The sequence below is a fragment of the Henckelia pumila genome, chromosome 2 (assembly GCF_033568475.1).
Source record: "Henckelia pumila isolate YLH828 chromosome 2, ASM3356847v2, whole genome shotgun sequence".
In the NCBI taxonomy this organism is placed as follows: Eukaryota; Viridiplantae; Streptophyta; class Magnoliopsida; order Lamiales; family Gesneriaceae; genus Henckelia; species Henckelia pumila.
The window spans coordinates 17,362,025-17,385,421 of record NC_133121.1 but is presented as its reverse complement, the minus strand read 5'-3'; the positions used below and the strand labels follow the sequence as shown (position 1 = coordinate 17,385,421).

Below are 23,397 nucleotides of genomic sequence, written 5' to 3'. Positions count from 1 at the left end.
ATGAACATATCTCTAATAAAATTGAGTATTTGACAAGAGGTTGGGTTGTTCCAATACATCAATAAAACGAGAATTATTTTCATTCTGAGTTGATTACAACATCGTGCTGATAACGTGTTATAAATCATAAGATAATTCTGAGTTGGTTACAACATCGTGCTGATAACATGTTATAAATCATAAGATAAAAGAGAGATGAGTAGAGAGAATTTATGAAAGAAGAGAATCATATGTAGAGGTGTCAAAACGGGCCAGCGGGGTGGGCCGGCCCACAACTCGTCGTAACCCACCATTAGGCGGGGCGGGACGGGCCGGCCCACCTTTTAGGCGGGTTAGAAAAACACCAATCCAACCCACCTATTTTAGGTGGCGGAGAGGGCCAACCCGACGGGCTCACGTATATATTGGCGGGTTTTTGCAGGCCAATCCGCAACCCACCACAACCCACCATTAGGCGGGGCGGTGCGGGCCGGCCCACCTTTTAGGCGGGTTTTGAAATTGTCAACCCAACCCACCAATTTTGTATGGCGGGGCGGGCCAATCCGACAGACCTAGTCCATTTTGACACCTCTAATCATATGGTCAATACTATGGAGAGAATTTGAAAGAAGAGAGAATCATATGGTCAATAATTAGATTCAATTTTCATTGAACTCAATCACTTTCAGGAGAAAATAATAAAATAGAAATCTTATAAATATTATATTAACATATTTATATCGATCATATCTTCTTATCGAATCTTTCAAATATTATCTTGACTTATTTATCTTGATCAAATCTTCTTATCGAATCTTAACACTATGTTTGGAATCACATAATTATATGGGATTTGAAGTTAAAAATATCGTTTTAGTGTTTGGCAAAACGGGATTTCAAAACGGACTTGATATTTGATGGAATTTCATTTAACTATCCTTATAAAATTAGTCAAATTTTATGGGATCTAGGTTTATAAAAATAATAAAATTATTTTTAAAATTATAAAATTAGTCGAATTTTATGAAATATCCCTGAGTTGGGCCTAGATCGATCATGAAGAAGCTCAGCAAGTAGAAAGATTATTTGATTCCAACCATGACAGACTTTGCTGTAGTAGAGACATCAACCCAAGTCCTATCGAACCAACCTATGATCCCTTTCCCCGCTCCTCAATTACATCCACCTTAACAGGTGAGTAACGCATAAAAATCTGCAAGGGGAACAACAGCGAATAAAGCTCTTTGAACGACGAATCTTCTCCTATGGTTATGGTAGTAGTTATTAGGGCCGAAATAGGTGAACTAAAAGTTTGAATTGGCTGATTCCATACCGGTTTAGGGCTGTGTATTCAATTTCGGGTATCGTTTTCTCGAGAATCTTTGATATTTCCTTCAAAAGGATTCAAAAACCTTTAGGTTTATAAAAATAATAAAATTATTTTAAAATAAATTTATATATGTTAGTTATAAATTTTAAGTTTTTTCAAATTTTTTTTTACAAAATTTTATTTATCTAAAATTTATACTATCAAATTTTAAACTATATTTTAACTTTTAACCAAACACCAAAATAAAATTTCAATTTTATGTATTTAAAATTCAATTCCAAATTTCAAACACCCAAACTTACCGTAAGAATATTGATAATAATCAATAATTAAAAAAATTGATGCAGTTTTTTCATGTCATAAAAAAAAAAATATATATAATAAAAAAGGAAATGAACACGTTTTCAGTCACGAATGACCAAACTTAAACAGAGAAAGAAATTGATCTTTGAAGCAAAGCTATGGGAGGAACGATGATTGTGACCAACACGCCGGGGAAAGATCTCGCCTACACCAATCTCGCCTACTGTTCTCCCACGGATCTACGCAATTTCCTCGTGCCTGGATCTAGGCTCGCCTTTGCTTTGATCGGCGATGTTTTCGTCCTCACTGTAACATATCCTTTGTACCTCCTCCATCTCACGATTCACGATTTTTTTTCTAAATTAAATTTTGATGATGTTATCGAGTTTTGATGGTAGAGTAAAATTGTTACGATTTCATTATCTGTGAAGTGATTAGGAATTTGGGCGAAAGCTATGAGGAGAAAATCTAGTTATTGGAATTTTAGCTTTAGCTTGATCCAGTAAAGATGTGATGTTGATGAAGAGCGGGTCTTTAAACCAGTTAATTTTTGTGTTTTTGGATCTTTACGAGGATTGTTGGATGACTTGGCCCTGGACCATTTCTCAAAATTGGCGAATAGTCTATTGGAGTTTGATAGTAGCCTCATCATTTAGCTGTTTTTATCTGGTGTGTGTGAGAAGTGCTCCTTAAACCAAAATGTTGAAACACTTTTTTAAAAATGTCCCACAGTTTGGTTGCATTTGCTCTATGGCTGTGTGAAGTCGAGTCTTGCTGTTAAATAGCTGTGGGGCGGTTACCGGAAACATTCTATTACTGCACATTCCATTGCTACCATTCGTTTTGCTGCTTGCCACTGCTAGTCCTTCTTGTAGAACAATTATATCACCAACACCTCAATTACTATGCTGTTAATCTGCTAGTACTACTGCTGCTATTGCTTCTATTATATCTGATGGAGTTGGGATCTTAGATTTTTCAATAACGCGCATTTGGTTTACCTTAACCACGGTGTACTAGCCATGAATCCATACCTAGTGGCCATATTGCTCTCAATGCCATTCAGCGACGACATGCTAAGGTTTCCACCGGGGATTCAATATCTATAAGCAGGTATAATGTTTTTAAATTTTTGTGATGCCACTTTAATTATTGTATCTGTCACTCTTTGATCCTTAGGTTTTTCCTGACCATGTGGTTTAAAATTTATAGATTTACACCTCCTGAAAATTTCAACCTTGCATTGCTTACCCTGGAACTGGAGTTTGTGAAGAAAGGGGCTAAAGACGAACAGGTTTGTTCTCTCTTCGAGTCAATTCTTATCCCGTTTACTGATTTCCGTTCTTCTATTACGAAGTACATTTATCATGAATATGTTTCTTATAAAGTTTTATATGTGTAAGCGAGCGTGCTTCTGATTAATTGTATTAACTAATTGCATAACCTTGCAGGTGGATGCTGTTCTTATGTCCCAGCAGATTCGGAAGAGATTTCTCAACCACGTAAGATCCAGATATTTTGTCTTCGATTTATATGTTGCCATGCCTTTGGATGATCCTGATGTTTTTCAAAGGAATTTTATTTGATCTTGTTGGGTTGAAAGAATCTTATAATACCCGAAACAATGAACTAAAATGGATGCACGATATTTAAGGGATTAAATTTAGTCTAGAATTGATCGAGGATATTTTCCATTTACCGGGAGGGCAATCTCATGGCATAATTATGGAAGGTTTGCATATTTGTCAATTTTGAGAGGAAAGGGAGAATTGTTGATTGTATGTAAATACTTTAAATATGCTTAGATCTTACTCTGTTGGTGTAGCAATCAAATAGGGTTTAAGTTATTGGCTCTCGCTTGTTAATAATAGGGAAAACTATTCTCCTCTTTTGCAGATTATGACAACTGGTCAAAGAATAACATTTGAATACCATGGCATTGGATATATTTTCACTGTCAATCAAGCTGCTGTGGAGGGGCTAGAGAAGTCTAATAGTATCGAAAGAGGAATTATATCATCTGATACATACATTATCTTTGAAGCACCAAATTCAAGTGGGATAAAGGTTTCGTTTTTAGCTTTTGACAAATATGTGGTTATATATGCGTGTGTGTGATATATTTCAAATGATTTATGATGTTTCCTGGAATCTTTGGCATCAAGGTAGAATGGCCAATAAGTTAACATATTTTCTTATGCATTGCAGATTGTTAATCAGCGTGAAGCTGCAAGCAGCAACATCTTTAAGCATAAGGAGTTCAATCTTCAATCATTAGGTATAGGTGGCTTGAGTGCAGAGTTTGCAGATATATTCAGAAGAGCTTTTGCCTCAAGGGTTTTCCCTCCGCATGTGACTTCTAAGTATGCTTGTTCTACATTGTTTAGATTTTTTTATTTATATCCTGACATTAGAAGATTCCGTTTATGTGGATATAACCATTAATGACATTCTTTCTTTTAGACTGGGCATCAAGCACGTCAAGGGAATGCTGCTCTTTGGGCCTCCTGGTACTGGGAAGACTTTAATGGCTCGACAGATTGGAAAGGTTTTGAATGGGAAAGAACCAAAGGTATGTGTGCATGAAGTATTTCTAGACATGTTATGACGGAAAGAAACTTGCAAAGGAATGGTGTTTTTGCTATATTGTTTTGACGAAGAAATTCTAAAATTATTTGTGAGAGATACAAAGGCCAAGAAGAAAGTAAAATGTTTTTACTTTCTTGAATGGGGACATGGGGGCACGACTCCATATCTCTCAAATTCTGTTATCTCCATCTCATGCAAATTTTAGCCCGAGCTATATAATGGAATGAACTTGACATTTGAACATATTGTCATACCTGACTTCTGTATGGGTCGATGTGATAGTGTTCAAAATTTACTCATTCTGTCTATTTTAAGATTTCATGGATATATTACAGAACTTTTAAGTCCTTGTTTTCTATCATCTACTTACATTCTTTTTTGAAGATTGATTATATGTAGTGAGCCCTTTGGTTCTCCTGGTTTTCTATCATGATGTATTCAGTTTGCTGAGAATTTTGTATTCCATGCGAAGAGTCATTCCTACCTTTAGTTTGTTATTATGATTTTGTGGCTGTCTATGTATAGCACCTTTTAGGAACCAATTAGACATCCTTGAATTACACTGTGCGGGTGGATGTTAGATCTGTGCTGCATGATCTATGAGCTGTGCACTAGCAAGCGTTCTGATATTCCCAAATTTAATTGATGATTTGGAAATTATAGATTGTGAATGGACCTGAAGTGTTGAGCAAATTTGTCGGTGAAACTGAAAAGAATGTGAGAGATCTATTTGCTGATGCCGAACAAGATCAAAGAACCAAAGGTATTGTGTTTGTAAGGGCCAAAGTCCATAATTCTCACTTGTTCCTCTGGTCATAGTCGCATTCTTTCATATTTTCAGGTGATCAGAGTGATTTGCATGTCATAATTTTTGATGAAATCGATGCTATTTGTAAGGTAAGTAACTTGAAAAGTTTTAGATAGCTGTTCTTTGCTGCTGCTCGTCTGAAATTTCTCATTAATTTTACTTTCATGTGTTGGAGAATGACAAGAGTATATGATATACTATGTGGAAGTTCAATATGTCTTCATTTGATTGGCCATCTTATTGGCTAGTTGCTTTATGTGGGTACATAGTTTACTTGTCTTCCCTACCAAGATCCAGGCCACATGAAACCGAAATAAAGTTAAGGACAACCATAATGAGATCTTTCTTTATTGACATTAGGTTTGGTCAGTGGCAACATCCCAAACTGAGAAATATTAATTAGTTACTTCTTTCCCTCTTCGATTTCATGTTATCTTGCTTTGCTCTTCTATCAGCTGCATCTCTCCGCCCTGTAGCCATCATTGTAAGGTGTGTTTGCATGACTATGCAGGGAAAGAGTCTGTGTTGTAACCAACACTCAAATTGTCTGACTACCTATCGGGTCTGACTACAGACATTTTTTAAGTATAAGATAAGATAATATAATGGTGGGAACGAGATTTGGTATTAGAGTTTTCAAGTTGAGATAGAGTCTAAAGCTACTTCTTTTTCTTGTGCGAATTGTTTATTGAAAATCTTGATTGTTCCATTGACATTCAGTGTTGGATATATCTAACGGACATTCTATAGATATTGGTGGTGTGTGCATGTTTCTATGTATCGTCCAATCACATGCTTTGATTGTGAATACTTGTGCCGGTTCAAGCTTAATCTGATTTCAGTTATGACTCTTGGTTTTTAATTTTCAGTCTAGAGGTTCAACAAGAGATGGTACTGGAGTCCATGATAGTATTGTTAACCAGCTCTTGACCAAGGTATTTGTGGTTCTAGTTTATGGTGAATTGGAAATTTAAAAAATTCTAAGGCTGTACATGGAATTTATTCATTCATGGTTACATACTGTGTAGATAGATGGTGTGGAATCCCTGAATAATGTGTTACTCATTGGAATGACAAACAGGAAAGATTTACTCGATGAAGCTCTTTTGAGGTGAATTGTGCTGTCTATTTTGTTTTGTTTCTGCAGGTTTTAACCATATAAAATCCTCTTTATGCATAACTTCGTAATTTGATTAAGCCTTTTCAGATCGTGACAACATATTCATGCTTTATAATCTGATATTCTATTTGGTGATTTTTATTTTCTGGGTATCAGGCCAGGGCGTTTGGAAGTCCAAGTGGAGATTAGTCTTCCTGATGAAAATGGTCGTCTACAAATCCTTCAGATTCACACAAACAAGATGAAAGAAAGTTCATTTCTTAGTCCAGATGTGAACTTACAAGAACTTGGTATATCAATTTGCTAAGATTGCTGCTCTCTTTCTCTCTCTTGCAAGTAGATCAATGGTACCTCATAATTCGAATTAATATCCTCACTTCTTGTCGAGGAACCAAAGTACCCATGTTATATATTTTTAGAGTTGTTTGGGCGACACAAGTTGCTTACTGAACTCTTTCCTTTGGAAGTGGTATGCTATAATTGAAATAAGAAAGCACACAATACTTGTGAACCCTGCGCGGTTGAACTTAAAAGAGTTTTGTCCTATAAACTGAAGTATATGATTTATAAGCAGAGAATCTTTCTGTCAGTGATGCAGGACAAGATTAACATTTTAGTGGTATTAGATCTTTATTAGTACTCTATAGAGAACTCTTAGGCTAAGTTTGGTTAGGAGGATGAGATTATTGAATGTTTGGTTCATAAATGATAAAAAGAATGATTGATGTAGAAATGTAATATAAGGTGGTAAAGTAATATTGTGCTTGTATGGTTTTTGTGAGATAAATTAAGAATCTTTTTTACTTTTGGACAAAATTATCCTTAAATTGAGAATAATTGGTGGGATTGAATAGATTGGTTGTTTTTTTGGGTGTAGTGAAAGTGTAGAATTGGAAATAATGGGTAACCTGCCTCCTCTTCTTGTCATAACTATCACTTTTCTAATCATCGGTGGGATTGAATAGATTGGTGTTTTTTTTGGGTGTAGTGAAAGTGTAGAATTGGAAATAATGGGTATGATTAAAAAAGTGATAGTTATTACAAGCGGAAGAGGTAGGTTTGTTTTCCTTCAATTAATATGGTTTTGTCATTTGGAGAATGGATTGATTAGAATTGTTTTAAATCCAAGCAAACTCTGGTTAAACCAATCAAACCGACCACTATCCAAACTAATCTCTGGTACCAAACGCTGTCAGTATTTTAATTACGTTAGGACTCTTAGTATTTTAATTGCATTGACGTTAGCATTAGTATTTTAGTTATAATTCTTAGTACTCTTGGTATCCCACTTGGTTTAGGACTAGAATTGATAGTCTATTTAAACATCGCATGTGCATTCAAAACTTTACATTCATTATTAATAATATTTTCAGTTTCATATTATTTTCTCTCAATTAAGTTGTGTTTTATTGTTTAGTTTGAAACACCCCTTCCAGTGCAGTTGCACTAGTCAGACGTGGCATGCATTTGAATGTTTAATTGATTCATGCATTTGATTGACCTGTTCTTTGATTTGATGCTGATATTGATTTCATCTTTTTGTCTAAATTTTTTATGCATTGTAATCACCGCGTTGAGTTTTTCTTTTTTGGGGGCTTCATCAAAAGAAAGAAGCTGTGAAGATTTACATTTCACTTGATGCATGATTTGAATGTTTGAAAGGAATAGATAATTTCGCAGGTTTGTAAAATTTTAGCATCAATTTTTCTCTTGTATGCAGCCGCTAGGACGAAAAATTATAGTGGAGCAGAGCTTGAAGGTGTTGTAAAAAGTGCAGTTTCATATGCTCTGAATAGGCAACTAAGCATGGATGATCTTACCAAACCAGTGGACGAAGAAAGTATAAGAGTCACCATGGATGATTTTTTGAATGCCCTTCAAGAAATCATTCCAGCATTTGGAGCTTCGACTGATGATCTTGAACGTCGCAGGTATGAATATTCACCTAAAGAAAGATTTTTATGAGAAGCTGTACTTTGAACTGATTAGGATCTCAAACATGGGGTGTTAAATGTGATCAAATATGTGTTCGTATTAGGTTTAGTGGAACTTCGATTAATATTTACATCAAGTTTATGAGTTTTAATCTTCATGAAAGCTTTAGGTTCATCTCCAAGCAGAGTTAATAACTTAATATAACAGTTTGGTTGTGCTATGGAATGAAGGACCGTGCATAACCCTGTTTTAAATGGGTGGCGTGTGCACCTTTTCTATTATCTGCCAGTAACATGTCATCTGTAGTTTTATGGTATTAATTTTGTGCCTAATGGTAATTGTATAGCACTACTGTTAAAGATACTCTGTAGTGGGGATAGATAATCTGAAAATGGAAAGAAGTAATCAATCTTTTACAAACACGGTTTAGAAAAGGCGGGGGATCGGAGTCTCTTTTCTGCATGTAATCTGCTTGAGTGGCATGTGATGTAGGATATGTTTTTAATTGATGTAGGTGAAGATTTGTTCATTTTCTCTCCTTCCCTAAATCGATGAACTATTACTTTTCCTTCTCTGTCAAACAAAATTTCCAGAACTTATTTGCTCAGTTTCCTACTTCGCCTAGCGTGTTCTTATCACATTGGCCATTGCACATATTAATATATTCCCATAATTATTGAGACAAAAATATACCATGTACAACATTCTAAATTCTAATGGTTACTCCTACATAAAGAAAGCACACACAGTGACACTGTCAGTTTCTGATCCACACTAATTATCTTTATTCAACCACGGATGACCACAATTGTTTCTTTCTGAAATTCAATAATTAACTATGCATCTTGCAGATCAAATGGCATAATTGAATGTGGTGGGCGTCATGATCACATTTATCGAAGAACTATGCTATTAGCAGAACAAGTTAAAGTTAGTCAAGGAAGCCAGCTTGTTACTTGCCTTCTTGAAGGTCCCAGTGGCAGGTAATCAAGTGTCATTGTGTCTTATTAAAATTATTGTAAATTATCACTCCACTAAATCTCCCTCGTCTTGGCCAGTGGTAAAACTGCAATGGCATCAACAATTGGAATTGAAAGTGATTTCCCCTATGTCAAAATTGTAAGTGATTTACTATGCCTGTGGACCATATGTATAAGCATCATTTTAAATCTCTACTCCTCTCATTAAGCATTTTTCTCCATCTATCTCTGCAAAATTTTAGATATCTGCTGAAACGATGCTTGGACTCAGTGAAGCCACAAAATGTGCTCAGATTGTTAAGGTCCGACGCCTTAGCCTAACTTTCGATCTCCAACTTGTAGTTATACATTGGAAAGCACTGGAAATCTATGACATCATTTATTTCAACCATGCCCCTCAATCTTCAGGAGCACTTACTCTTTACTGTGCATAAGCTTGAGGAGTATCTTGTCTATATTTTTTTTAGGTTTTTGAAGATGCTTACAAGTCACCATTAAGCATAATTATCCTTGATGATATTGAAAGGTAGCGCTGCTGATTTGGAGATGAATGCTATTGGTTAATTTAGCATTATCCATGAATTCTTCTAATATATATTTGTTTTTCTAGGCTTTTGGAATATGTTCCAATTGGGCCCCGTTTTTCAAATCTAATATCTCAGACATTGTTGGTACTCCTAAAGCGGCTTCCACCAAAGGTATTTTCCTGATGTTTGCATAAGTAATGAATGAGGTTCATCGAATTTGATCTTAGTGAATTGACATGTGTGTGAATGTTGTGATGGTTATCGTGCATCTTTATTCTTTAGTGGGATTGCAAACCAGATGAGCTTAAATCTAGCCGTTAAAAATTTTCGAAGGCTGGATCTCGTTTTGTTTTTGATTTAGCAGTTGAGTTTTAATCGAGGTATCGATCGTATCGTATATAGTTCTTCGACCCATCAAAAATCGAGTCTGTTCGGGATAGAAGGATTAATCTTTGAAAATATTTAATTTATATATATTTTGTAATTTTTTAAGAAATGTATTTTGTACTTTGTTCATGTATGTAGAATGTTAAGTTTAGTGAAAAACTAGCTTTTTTTTTGTGAAAAACTAGCTTTTTTTTTTATTTTATGTTTGGAAGATCTTGGCTTAAAGATCCACTAAAGAGCTTGCTTGGCACAAGCCTGAAAATAGCTCTACTTGGAGCCGAGCTGGTCATGTTCACAAGTCGTCTATGCTCTTGGCTAAAGCTTGGTACTATAAAAGACAATACGATAAAACAATATGAGAAATGTCGAGGTATTTGAGGTTTAACTCGTGTCCACACCAATTCCAACCTGTAAAAATTTGTTTAATTATGTTGTTACACTGAGCTCGAATATAGATTCTCAACTATTTTCTTGATAATCAAGTTAAGCTTGTACAATGTTGTATTGGGCTTGGCTAAATTTTCTGGCATCCTAGGACAAATGACAATCACAGAAACTTTTCAAAATCTGCAACTTGTAGACCTACAACACTTCAAATGTAGAACAGTATGTTTCAAATTTTGTCCTAACTCGCATCCATTAATACTTTTCAAATCAACCCGTTCTTCTAGAGTATTTTTTGGAGTTAAATTCCTCTTTTTGTTCCTCTTGGAAATTTTGGTTAATATTTGCTTTTCACTTAACTGTTACATAATATGGAGTGTTACTGGAACTCTGCTTATTCTTTTGTTTCAGACATAATTTTATCCTACTACTTGATTTCTCAGGGGAAAAAAATCCTTGTCATTGGGACTACAAGTGAAGTCATGTTCTTGGAATCGGTTGGTATTCAAGATGCATTTTCTGTCACCTACAATGTTCCAACTCTCAAGGCAGAAGACGCGAAAAAGGTTATCAGCAGGAGCCTCTTCCTCAGTTTTTTTTATGTTATTTTCCCTAAAATTTGATTTGAAGACTTGGGAAATGCTTGACATTTAATTTTTAACGCTTTGTTACTACTCTTTATGTTATGCACACTTCCCTTGAAAATAATGTTTTATTGATTATATGTTAGTGTATCACATCATGAGAACTGTGTATTGATCTTTTACTTCCTTACAGGTGTTGCAACAACTTAATGTTTTCTCGAGTGATGATCTCGATTCTGCTGCAGATGCGTTGAATGAGGTAAGTATTTACCCATGTATTTACCGTTACATTTTGTAAGAAACACTTGGGATAAATATTTTATCATATCTCTTTGTATTCGTAGTAGACTAGATTTTATTCTCTATAGATTTAACGGATTTGAAGTCCATGAATGTAAATTCATCGCATAATTTTTAGCTGAATTTCATTGCTATGTGGACTGCAGATTGGAGAAGAAAAACTTCCAAACATGTATAATTGATTTGATTTCATTGTGTTGTAGATGCCCATCAAGAAGCTCTTTATGGTGGTCGAAATGGCTGCTCAGGGTGAACATGGTGGGGGTGCTGAAAGCATTTATTCTGGGAAAGAAAAAATCAACATTTCACATTTCTATGATTGCCTACAGGACATCGTGCGGTATTAATAATGCCACATCTACTTTGAGTACTATTTGCACTGATGCTGCGATTTCCTTTTTGTCTCGTGCTTCATATAGAAAATGAGTTTTTTTTTTCATTCTTTTCTCTAGCTTGACATTATTGTGTTTGGTGAAAAATGCATCCCGCGGTGCTAACATGGGATCGATAAATGTCATCACTACCAACATTTTCATATCCCCAATTTTTCCTAGTAATTTTTCCTGATCAACCTTTTCTCTGATTTTCAATCAACCAACCAAATAAAATATTTTATTTAATACCTAACATAATTATAAATAGCTATGTATTTACATTTTTCGTTTCATTCAAATTAAATTAATTATATATGGTTAAAAAAGTATAATAAAAAATAACATATATATATAAAATCACGCAACGTGTATGTGTCAGAGGCTATAAATAATTATGCATCTCAAATCAATGTTGTTTCTTTATAATATGTTATTTCATTTTTAAAAATATATATATTCTACGGATTTATATTATTTTTTTAGACAATTACAGATTTATATTATTATTAAATCTGATATTGTATTTCATTTTGTATGTCATTATATTTATTTGCATTCGTACGCGTAGACCTGGCCACGGGCCGGTTCCAGGTCGGAACTGTGGGGTCCGGGTTGGTATTTTACCAACCCTTAACCGGCCCGACTTTGGCCGGTTTCGGTCCGAGTTGGTGAACCGACGGTTCCGGTTCGGGTCCGGTTAATCGCCGGTTTCGGGTCCGAGTTAACCCTTGTTTTTTAAAAAAAAATTAATTTTTTTTAAAAAAACTTTTACAATAAATTTTTTAAAAACTCTATTATATTTACATTATCTCAATAAAAATATATACATTTAAACTTTTAACATCTTTGAATATTATATTTTTTAATAAAAAATATATGACATTTCAACTTTCAATATTTTATATTAAAAATTATATCTATCTCAATAAATAAATATATTATATTTATTAAATAAAAAATATATTACATTTCTTATATTAAAAATTATATATATTTCAATAAAAATTTATTATATTTATTCAATAAAAAAATATATTATATTTCAACTTTCAACATCTTATATTAAAAACTATATCTATCTCAATAAAAAAAATCTATTACATTTCAATTTAAACATCTTGTATACAAAATTTATTACATTTAATTATTTTCAATCACATTTTAATGTCAAATGATCTATTGGTTTAGTGACAAAAGTGATGTCTCAATACCATTTGGTCTTGAGTTCAAATCCAACATGTTTAGGTTTTAAATACATTATTTAAAATTTTAACAAAATAATAAATATATTATATAAATAGGCCGACCCGCCGGGTTGACCCGGGTCAATCCGTCGGTTCGGACCCGGGTCAAAACCGCCGGGTCGACGAGTTTCATAAAGAAAAATCGATGGCTGGTCCGGTCACGGTTCCGGGTCAAACCCGTTGAACCGGTTAACCGGCCCATTGACCACGGGCCGGTTTCGGGTCGGGTTCGGGTTTGACCCGGCCCTTAACCAGGTCTACGTACACGTGTGTTTATACCATTGCTTTTGTTTTTAGTTTCATTAATTTGTGTGAACTGACATTCTAAAAGAACCTCCTACCGAGTTTTTCATGTTTAATCGTTATATCATATCATGATAAATTGATCCAAAAAAAATCAAGATTAAAGAAGTATCGTTGTCACGGATTTAACCCTTCTAAGATTACGTGCGGCCTTTGTTTCTTAACTTCGCCTCTTGCGTTTACTAGCAAAGCAACCTTTATAGCACAAGTGTGTGTACAAGTGATAAAGTAATAACACAAGAGAGCTTTGATAATGCTTTTGTATTGCTTTCACGTTGATGATTTACAAATGAGGCGGCTTCCTACAATGAATGACTAAGATCTCTTTGTTCCAACGATGAAGATTAACTCTCCAGAAGCTTCTAGCATCTACACAAGTATACTTTCTTCTACATGATTCTATACAAGAGTATATATACAAGTGAATTCTAGAGTGCTATAATCTAAAATGTTCTAAGATATATGCAACCTCTTATAAGACACCATACTTTAGAGATTTCCGGAATGCACAGGAAGGTGCCGGTTCGTGACATTCTCCTCTACCTATTCGGAAGACGTCCTCGTTGCCTCAAATTGGTGGAGCAATTCTTTGAATTGCCACAAGTCATCTTTGGTTTCCCATGTAGCTTCAGACTCTAGCAATATCTTCCACTTGATCAAATATTGAGTGCTAGGTTGCACTCCGCATTGTCACTCGATGCATTTGGGTAGCACTTCTTCAACGTCTTTGTCAAAAGATGTTGTTACTATAGGAGGTGCTTTCCGACTTAGCGCATCGGCAACTACGTTGGCTTTGCCCGAACGGTACTCAAACACAAAGTCAAAGTCGGCTAAGAAGTTTTGCCACCTAGCTTGCTTAGGACTAAGCTTCTTCTGACTTTGAAAGTAGCTAGTGGCAACGTTATCGGTCTTGACGGAGAATTGAGACCCCAACAAGTAATGTTGCCAAACCCTTAGGCAATGGATGATGGCGGTCATATCCTTTTCTTGCACCATGTATCTCCTCTCCGTCTCATTGAGCTTCCGGCCTTCATAGGCTTAGAACTCCTTCAATAGAAAAGTCAAAAGCATCTGTGTGCATTTCAAACTCTTTGCCAAAGTCTGGCAAAGCCAAAATTTGTTTCTTGCTTACCGCTTCCTTTAAGTCATCGATGGCTTTTGTCACATGCATCTGACCATCCCCATTACCGGTTCTTTTTAAGGAGATCCGTCAGCGGTGTAGCTCTCGCGGAATAACATTTTTTGAACCTGCGATAGTATGCTCAATCGTATTGTAGTGACCCGCGCTGTAATCACCTACTAATCAGAAGCTTAAACATGCATTTAACTTAGTTAAATAACCATCAGAAATAAACATCAGAAATAAAATAAATCCCAAATAAAATATTATACAACCATATCTAAAGTCCAGAATGTATTAATCCAATTATCCAAATACATCAAAAACATAAGCTTAGACAATAACTCTGCTGGTCCTCCATCACCTAAGTCCTCCTGGAACCACCCGCCTCATCCAGTCGCAGACCTGCCCCATGGAATAGGGTGTCCAGATACAACAAAGTACGGGACATGAGCATGATAAGCTCAGTACGAGAGTATGATTATACGATATTATACGTGCATGTATGCAAGTGAAACTGGGTACCAAGACTCTGAGGTCAAGAAATTATCATAAACCGGGCCCAGGGTATATAGCACGCTGCGCCGTCGCCTCAGGAGGTAGCTCCTATACCCAGTGGATAATGGTGACCTGATACTAGTTTATGTGTCCAACCAATCATGGTGACCTGACACAAGACTTACGTATCCAACCATCCACGACTCGTAAGGTGAGCGCCCTACTATTGATTACCTCTAAGGTAAAAGGCTCAAGATGCTTATTAATGCAACATACAGTCATGACATGCTGTATATAAAAGCATATAAACATGCAATCACATAATACATGCAAAACACATAATACATGCATACTCATCTGGATATCTCAAATAAATACTTCTGTACCTAATAAACTAGGCAAGCTAGACCAGCACTAAATCCAATCCTATAGTCCACACTACAATGCAAAGTACTCATGCATTATAACCTTATTCTAAAAAGCCTTAACTACGCTATAGCATACTCCCTATTTACTATAAGGATCCAGATCTATACCTGCGTCCGTCATCAGTCCGCTGATGACGACTGCCTAGAACTTGGGCACCTCTCTCCTGGAGCCTTGGAGTGCCTCGCCTACCTTCGGACCAAGCCCAGGAAGGCTGGAAACACCTCAAAAATACTATAATACTCTAAGCGACGAGAGAAGAAAGTGTAAATGGAGTGAAAAATCTGATTCTCGGAGGGCCTATTTATAGGCGGAGATCGGACAGTCCGATCGGGGACTTCGAAAGGCCCGATCTTTGCATGCATGACACGTCACTACATGCACACTTCGGACGGTCCAATCCTCACTTCGAACGCTCCGATTTGCTAGGTTTCCGTTCAACCTTGACACCTCATACTTGTATGGCCTAACTGGGTTCAGATGGTCCGATCCCTTCGCATCCTCAGATCCTTAGTTCAAGCCTCCGAAGGGTTCGGATCCTCTGATCCCTAGTTCGGATGGTCCAAATTCACCTTGATCAAATTTTATAAATTGTCCAATTAATTCCAAATTATGCTCTTAATTCATGTTTAAGCATTTTTACTAAAATCTTGTAAAATAGAGTCGGGCTACTACACGTGTGCCCCAAGAATTGAACCATCTCTTGTGCAAAGGAACACTTTTAATTCTTCACATAGAGCTAGTTCTCTAGTAAGACTCGGAATACAATTTGAGGATGTTGGACATGTTTCTCCAATGTGTGGCTATAGATGACTATGTCGTCCAAGTACACTACCATGAACTTGTCAATATAAGTGGAAGATCTTGTTCATGAGTGTACACAATGTGCTGGGGCATTGGTTAGGCCAAATGAAATGATGAGCCACTCAAAGGATCTATATCGAGTAATGCATGTTGTCTTGGGCTCGTCCTCTTTAGCAAATTGAACTTGATAGTACCTTTTTTGTAAGTCCGTCTTGGTGTAGTACTTTGCTTGACAAGGCCATCAAACAAGTCAGCTATCAAGGGAATGAGGTGCTTGTTCTTTATAGTTACCTTATTAAGCACTCGGCAGTTCACACATTCTCAATGAGCCATCATGCTTCCTTTGAAAGAGCACGGGAGCGCCATATAGTGCTTTGGATGGTCTGATCCATCCGATATCTAATAGCTCAGGGAGTTGTTTTGAAGCTCCTATAGCTCGAGCGGTGTCATGCAGTATGGTGCCATGGCCGGCGGCTTGGCACCGGGTTCTAACTCAATCTTGTGATCAACTTCTCTCCGTGGGGGCAATTCTTTGGGTAACTTTGCTGGCATCACATCTTGATTCTCTTCAAGGACCTTCTTGATGCAAGTGGGAACTTCCTCTAGCAAAGGAGTGTCAAGGCCATCACCTGAGTGTAGCGTGGCCAAGAACGTGGGTTCTCCTTTCTTCACCCCTTTGGCTAGTTGCATGGCCGATAGTTGCTTCATTGAACTTGCCCTGGGTGGAGCACTTGTTGCTTGAATCATACATGGAGACCCCTTTTCCAAGATGCACATAGAGTCTAAGTGAGACATCAGAATAACACTTACCTTTCTCAAGAAGTCCATGCCTAGCACAAAGTTAAAGTCATCAAGAGGTGCCACTGATAGATCCACTCGACCATGCCAAGTACCCAAGGATAGCTCAACATCCTTGACAACACCATTGAGAAATGGGGCGAATGCATTCACAGTTTTGACCATCCTGCACACTGAGTGACATGCAATCCCAAGCGTTTTGCCTCACTCTAGGTAATGAAGTTGTTGGATGGCTCCGGTGTCTACCATTGCTTTAGTAAGTTTGACATTGATATTTTCCTCCACATACATGAGCCCCTTGCTTGATGTAGTGAACACGGGCTTGGCTTTCCAAACATTGAGGTCTTGGACGGACCCCATATGTTCGGCCTCTGGATCATTCTCTTCACTTCCTTTTAGTATGGCCGACAAAGAACCAAGATTCGAGCAGATACTCATTGCATGCAACCCTTTGCATACGAAACATCCTTCTTTGGGTACAAAAGTCTTTTTCTTATTCTCGTAGTCGTTATGTTTGTACCCGGGCCTCTTGTCGCGGGTCCTAGCTTGAAATTAATTCTTATTGAACTCCTTCTTTTCTCTCCCACTTTTTCCCGAGTTACGTGCATATTTATTTTGATGGACACATCGTTACTACGTTGGTACTCGGACAAGGATTCGGCGACAACAATAGTATCATCCAAGGTTTTGAGATCTCGTCATTGTAGCTCTTGCTTGGCCCAATGTTACAACTCGTCAATGAAATTGTGGGGACCTCGGATACTAATATCATCTTATGGAAAAATTAAGAAATAACATAACAATTAAAAGATAATCAACTCAACACAAGAATTTTTTATTTTTTTAGGTGGCTCGCCCAAGAGAGCACATGGTGCGCTCGAGCGAGAAGGGTTCGGGACCAGTCCCCTCCTGGCTTGCTCGAGCGAGCCCAACTGGCGCTCGAGCTGAGTTCTGTCTGAACGCAATTCTGCTTTTGCTATCAAAATAAGGATTTCCAATGGACTTGTGATTGTACAACTCAAATTTGCATAAGAACATCACCAAAACATGTTATACTAACAAGGAATAGTTTGGACAAGCAACTCAACATGTTTTAACAACTACAACTTCACAAGTCTAGATCCAACCTTCAACTACTAAGTTCAAACACTTCTTAACAAAATATACAGGTGATAAACTTAGTGCCAAACACAACACTTGACAGAAACTCAACATCTAAACCCGAGTCTCCACATGCTAAATCTTTCTCTCAAGCTACCCATGACGTTTTTTACTAGCTCCTGTCTCATCTGTTGCCATGCACACATACAAAACAAGACAACAATCGGATAACTCTGGTGAGAATATAATTCTTAGTATAATTGACATAAACATGCATTAACGATAGCATCTCAATTCAAGCTATAACGTAAATAAAATGCCTATTTAGTAAAGTAATTCGATCCTCGAGATTTCGTATCCGATCTCGGTCTCAAGATTCGTTTATTCATTTCCGATCTTGGAATCAAGATTCGTAACCGATCTTGATCTGGATATATCCAAACTTTGTAGATCATAACCGACTCAACATCAAAGGTAAGCAATATAATTCAAATATCCATTTACCTGATATGGATTTCAATTCAAATTCAATCAAGAACATATATTTAAACAAGTATGTGATTTTTGGGCAAATCAAGACTCCTCGGTCTCGAGTTTCAAATCCCTACTATTGATGTCATCTTATACCTTCCGTTTCTTATGAATCGTAGATGATTCAAGTTTTGAAAATCTATAATAACAACATCAATAAAAATCTGCTCAACAAACCACTACAACAAATATGCTATTCAACCACACTAAAAAGACAACGGTTTTATACACAAACCGTTGTCTTTTGACCTTTGACAACGGTTTTTACGAAAACCGTTGTGGTTGGCCCTTTTTTAATGAAAAACAACAACGGTTTTTAAAAAACCGTTGTCTTATATATGTCAAAGACAACGGTTTTTAAAAACCGTTGTCTATGAGCGGGTTTTTTATGGTCTACGACAACGGTTTTTAAAAACCGTTGTCTATGTGCGTTTTTTTTGGAGGTCTAAGACAACACATTTGGAATCCATTGTCGTTGTTATTTTTTTATTTATTTTTATTATTTTAAAAATTATACACAATATAATACATACAATAACCTATATACTACTATTTCACGCTTAAGTGAAGAAACGAAAGACACCATTGCAAGCCCTAGCCAAACCCGTCGCCCCCTTCAACCCAGCTCACATCCGGCGCCAATCGATTGCCGGAAAATGGTCGTCCGACCTCCTTGCATCTAGCCCAAGCCTTAGCAACGCCAATCGTGACTTCAATCGTGAGTTTAAAGCTTGGATCGGAACTTCAGTGTCGCGACTATCACTGTGTAAGTTTCGTTGCTTTCTTCTCTTGCTTCGTTCTCAAGCTTCGTGGTATTTTAGTAGATGTTGAGGTTTTAATTGATTTTATCTGGTTGTGTTCTCGAACCAATCGAGATTTCTAGTTTTATTTTGTATCGATTTTCGATTGGGTTTTATTTCGTCGGAGTTGCCAACATATATTATCGTTACGTGATTATGGATTTGTACGTGTGGATTTGTACATGATATTTCCTACCGAATCAAGGCAGATTGTATTTTGGTTGCGGTAGATCGTTAATTTCCTCTTTATCGGATTTGTTTCCGAAGTTTTTGACTCGTTTACACATGATTTACCTGTTTTAATATTTATGATGATCCGATTGTTGTTTAACTCATGGCGAATTGGCCATTTATCCTGAATTTTTAAGTCAATATTTTTATTTTTTTAATTTACAGATGCAGATCTCCGTAAAGACCCTCACCGGCAAGACAATCACCCTTGAGGTGGAAAGTTTCGACACCATCGACAACGTCAAAGCCAAGATCCAGGACAAGGAAGGAATTCCCCTAGACCAGCAGAGATTGATCTTTGCCGGAAAGCAGCTGGAGGATGGCCGCACCCTAGCCGACTATAACATCCAAAAAGAGTCCACCCATCACTTGGTGCTCAGACTCCGTGGAGGCATGCAAATCTTTGTCAAGACCCTCACCGGCAAGACCATAACTCTTGAGGTTGAAAGCTCCGACACCATTGACAATGTCAAGGCTAAAATCCAGGACAAGGAGGGAATTACCCCAGACCAACAAAGGCTCATCTTAGCTGGTAAACGTGGGATGTAATTACAAGGAAAAGAAGTGGGATTGAAGAAAGCTTTGGTTGCCAAAACTTTGGAACTTGGTATGATACGAGACATGAGTTAGATGTTGTTATATATAGTAGAGAAAGAAATATATTATATGTTTGAAGTAAGCAAAAACTACAATGGGGTAATTTTCATTAATCAATTTGTGTAGGCTGCTTTGGGCAAATGGGGAACGGGCATTGTATAAAATGAGAGGGGGAGAGGATACGTGGTGATGGAAAAATGAAACAAGGTGAGGTTAGGACACATGTACGTACGACAGTGGGGGTACATTTGGATCCATGCAGCTGGTTACATGTGTGTGTGTGTGTTATATACACGTAAAACAACATTAATACTGTATATTTGGAAATGTTTAAACTTATAAATTGAAAGTAATAATTTTTCTGTTGTTAATGGCAGGCTGCTAAATGTATAATAGTATTATTTCCTGGGATTAGTTTTGATTGCTTCGAATTTTGATCCTGCCAGTTATAGATGTGGTCTTAGTTTCTTGTTATTGTAATTTTTGAAGCTCTGCTTCTATTTATAAACCGGAGGAATTCGAGGAAGCTATTCGAGGTTGTGAGTTTGTTTGCCATGTTGCGACACCATTGCTCCACTCTACGGGATTCAAGGTCTTTCCTTTAATTTTCTATATATATATTTCAATATCCCATTTAATTTGTTTCAAGCAAAAAATTATATATATATGATTGATTTGGACAGCACGATAATACGATGGATGCGAATGTTGATTCAACTAGGAGCACTACAAGTCTTTGTATCGGATCAGGAACAGTGAGAAGGCTTATCTACACTGCCTCTGTGGTGGCTGCTTCAGCGTTGAAGGAAGATGGGAGTGGATACAAAGAATTCATGGACGAAACCTATTGGACCCCTCTCCATTTCTCCAACCCTTATACCAATACTTATGTTCAGGTACTTCGAGTATGTTCAGGTACTAGATGATTTAGCTTGACAGGGGCCACCTCTAAACTTGGCAGGGCTATCGCCCTTTATCTTGCTCCACGCAAGGTTAAAGTTTTGGTATGGGGAGACGTTACAAAATTTTCATGCCCTCTTTTTTAAAACTTTAATGTGACCTAGTATCATGTGGAACTGAAAGAATTTACGAAAACATCCGATTTACACGCAGATGCTAACACCATCGACAGAGAGATTCATTAAGATTCAAAAAGAAGCACCAGCGGACTGCCAAAAATACTTGGTACGGGTTACCAAGTATCAAGCAGCTAAAAACTGTAAGGTAAACATTTTGGCATCATTTATGTATGCATTCTTCTTCAACACTATGGTACATAACAAAGAACTATCTGAAATGTATCACGAAATCCATCAAGCTACACGTACACAGACAAGACTTGATATGCAAATCTTGAACCATGCATTTTTGCAGACATGGATCATCGGCAAATGGGCGACGCCGCGTGAATTTGTGATGCATAGGTGTTTTTATATATCGATCATCATGCTTATAATTTGATGCATTATATTGATTCTTATAGGATAATTGTCTTCTTTAGTTTACAGTCCTTCCATCAGAAACAAGAGAGCTACATTTGCTCTTGTTTGTGAGACACTGAAGCGTAAGCTAGAAACACTTGCTGGCTTTTTAGAAGAATATTATATTCTGAGGGAGGCTCTTGACTCGCTGTGCTTTGTTTTTTGTGTGTGCAGATCTCTCAGTATTTCAGCACCATCAGCTTTTGTAGAAACACTTAGGGAACGCATGTTCAAGCCTTCTTTATCAGCTATCATTTCCATGGAAACCAATTCTTTCAGGTGTATATTAAAACATACAGTTAAATGAAGGCAGAGAATTATGGTCTGCTTGGTTTGTTATTCTAGCACACGCTACACGTCTTAGGTTTGTCCTAATCACAAATTCTACCTCTTCAGTTATTATGAACTGTGAAAACCACACCTGATATTTCATCCACCAACACTTTCCTCCTTATTTAGCATGCCATTAGGAAAGGAAAACGATGACAGAAAACCATATACAGAGTACTACTTCGATGACAAATCTGGAAAGATATGCAGGTATGTATGAATGGATACACGTGTGTGTGTGAATTCAAGTTCTTATTTTCGGGGGAACAACAACCATGAATTCAAGGTTGCAAGTAGCTATTGCGCTTTTCCGAGTTTTGAATTCTGCATCCTAGTACATAACTACTAACATCCTGCTTGGATCTTTTTCAGGCATGTGGAACATTGGAATGTACCCAAAATGACTCTTTTGAAGCAAATTTTAAAGCCTAGCCGGGGATTATCTAGTGATAAATCTAGCAAGTAGCATGAGAAACAGAAATATATAGAAGAATAGAAAGCTCAAGTGAACTAGGGTATCATACATAACTTGTAACCTTGAGGTATCTCCTGTCATCAAAAGGGCTGAACCACTCTTGTACTCTTGCATGTATTGTAATAGGTGAACAATATATAACAGGTGAACTTTAAACCAAGAGAGAATACTGAAGAAGTAATTAAGATTAAAAATATAATATGTGCATTGTAAAGTTGAAATATCTAAAACCATTAGCTTGTTAAAGTATAATCTGTATTGTTGCAGTCGATTTTCAAATTTCGATAGTTTCGCCTTTTGCACATTCATGAACATCAATTGCCACTGTCCCTTCTTTTTTTGTTGAGAGAACTGTGGAAAAGAAAAAAAAGAAGATAATCAGTACAATTAAAGCAAACAAGAGAATACAACTATCTAGGAATATATTAGTGTATATTTTTGTTCTGAAGTTGGCATTTACCTTGTCCCATAAATTAGGATCAGGCTTCTTATGAACTTCCACTCTGTAAACAGTGGAAGGATCATAATCCATCTTCCAACCACATTTAGGCTTTAGAGGTTCTTTATGATATAGAAGTAGAATTTTTTTGTGAAAGCGAGTACATATTCTTTTACTGAGGCATTTATTCCGGGTTAGAAGTTCTTGAAATATGCTTTTATTTATATGAATAAGAATCAACATTTAATAAAATGGGAACAAAATAGAATTAAAGTGAACATGGTAGTGATGATTTTTTCGGAGAGTTTAGAGAATTGAGAAGGTTAAATATTTCTATGAAGGTTGAAAGTACTCTGATGTTGCCAATGATGTAGCAAATACAGTGATGCAAAAGTTTTGGGATTCAACGCTAAATCTAGAGCCCCCAGATGATTATGACACTCACAGGTTTTTCTTCACCTTTTCTATCGAGAACATAATTAATGATATATAGATATGACTGTTCCCCTATGCTTTGCTGTACAGTGAGATGTCAATGTCCCAATACATGGCATCAGAAGGAACAGAACACACAAAGGCTACATACCCATCTCTCGGTCTTGGGAATTCATTTTCTTTC

The 23,397-nt window shown here is 36.7% G+C and overlaps 1 protein-coding gene across 1 annotated transcript; it reads left to right on the top strand.

Moving 5' to 3' along the window:
* The first annotated feature begins 1,733 nt into the window (after positions 1-1,733).
* LOC140881174 (vesicle-fusing ATPase) lies at positions 1,734-11,665 on the top strand. The gene is made up of 21 exons (XM_073286267.1): positions 1,734-1,925; positions 2,630-2,725; positions 2,825-2,906; positions 3,064-3,114; positions 3,509-3,679; positions 3,821-3,975; positions 4,076-4,184; positions 4,865-4,964; positions 5,043-5,098; positions 5,879-5,944; positions 6,038-6,120; positions 6,286-6,419; positions 7,850-8,060; positions 8,916-9,047; positions 9,123-9,183; positions 9,287-9,346; positions 9,512-9,570; positions 9,655-9,742; positions 10,786-10,908; positions 11,120-11,185; positions 11,430-11,665. The coding sequence occupies exons 1-21, from the start codon at positions 1,771-1,773 to the stop codon at positions 11,571-11,573; spliced, it is 2,202 nt and encodes a 733-aa protein (XP_073142368.1). The 5' UTR covers positions 1,734-1,770; the 3' UTR covers positions 11,574-11,665.
* The last annotated feature ends 11,732 nt before the right edge of the window (positions 11,666-23,397 follow it).

Excerpts from the sequence above, each read along its gene's own strand:
- LOC140881174 (XM_073286267.1), top strand. The coding sequence starts at position 1,771 with ATGGGAGGAACGATGATTGTGACCAACACGCCGGGGAAAGATCTCGCC. Across the intron at positions 2,907-3,063 it reads AAGGGGCTAAAGACGAACAG|GTGGATGCTGTTCTTATGTC; the intron begins GTTTGTTCTCTC and ends ATAACCTTGCAG. Across the intron at positions 9,743-10,785 it reads TAAAGCGGCTTCCACCAAAG|GGGAAAAAAATCCTTGTCAT; the intron begins GTATTTTCCTGA and ends TTGATTTCTCAG.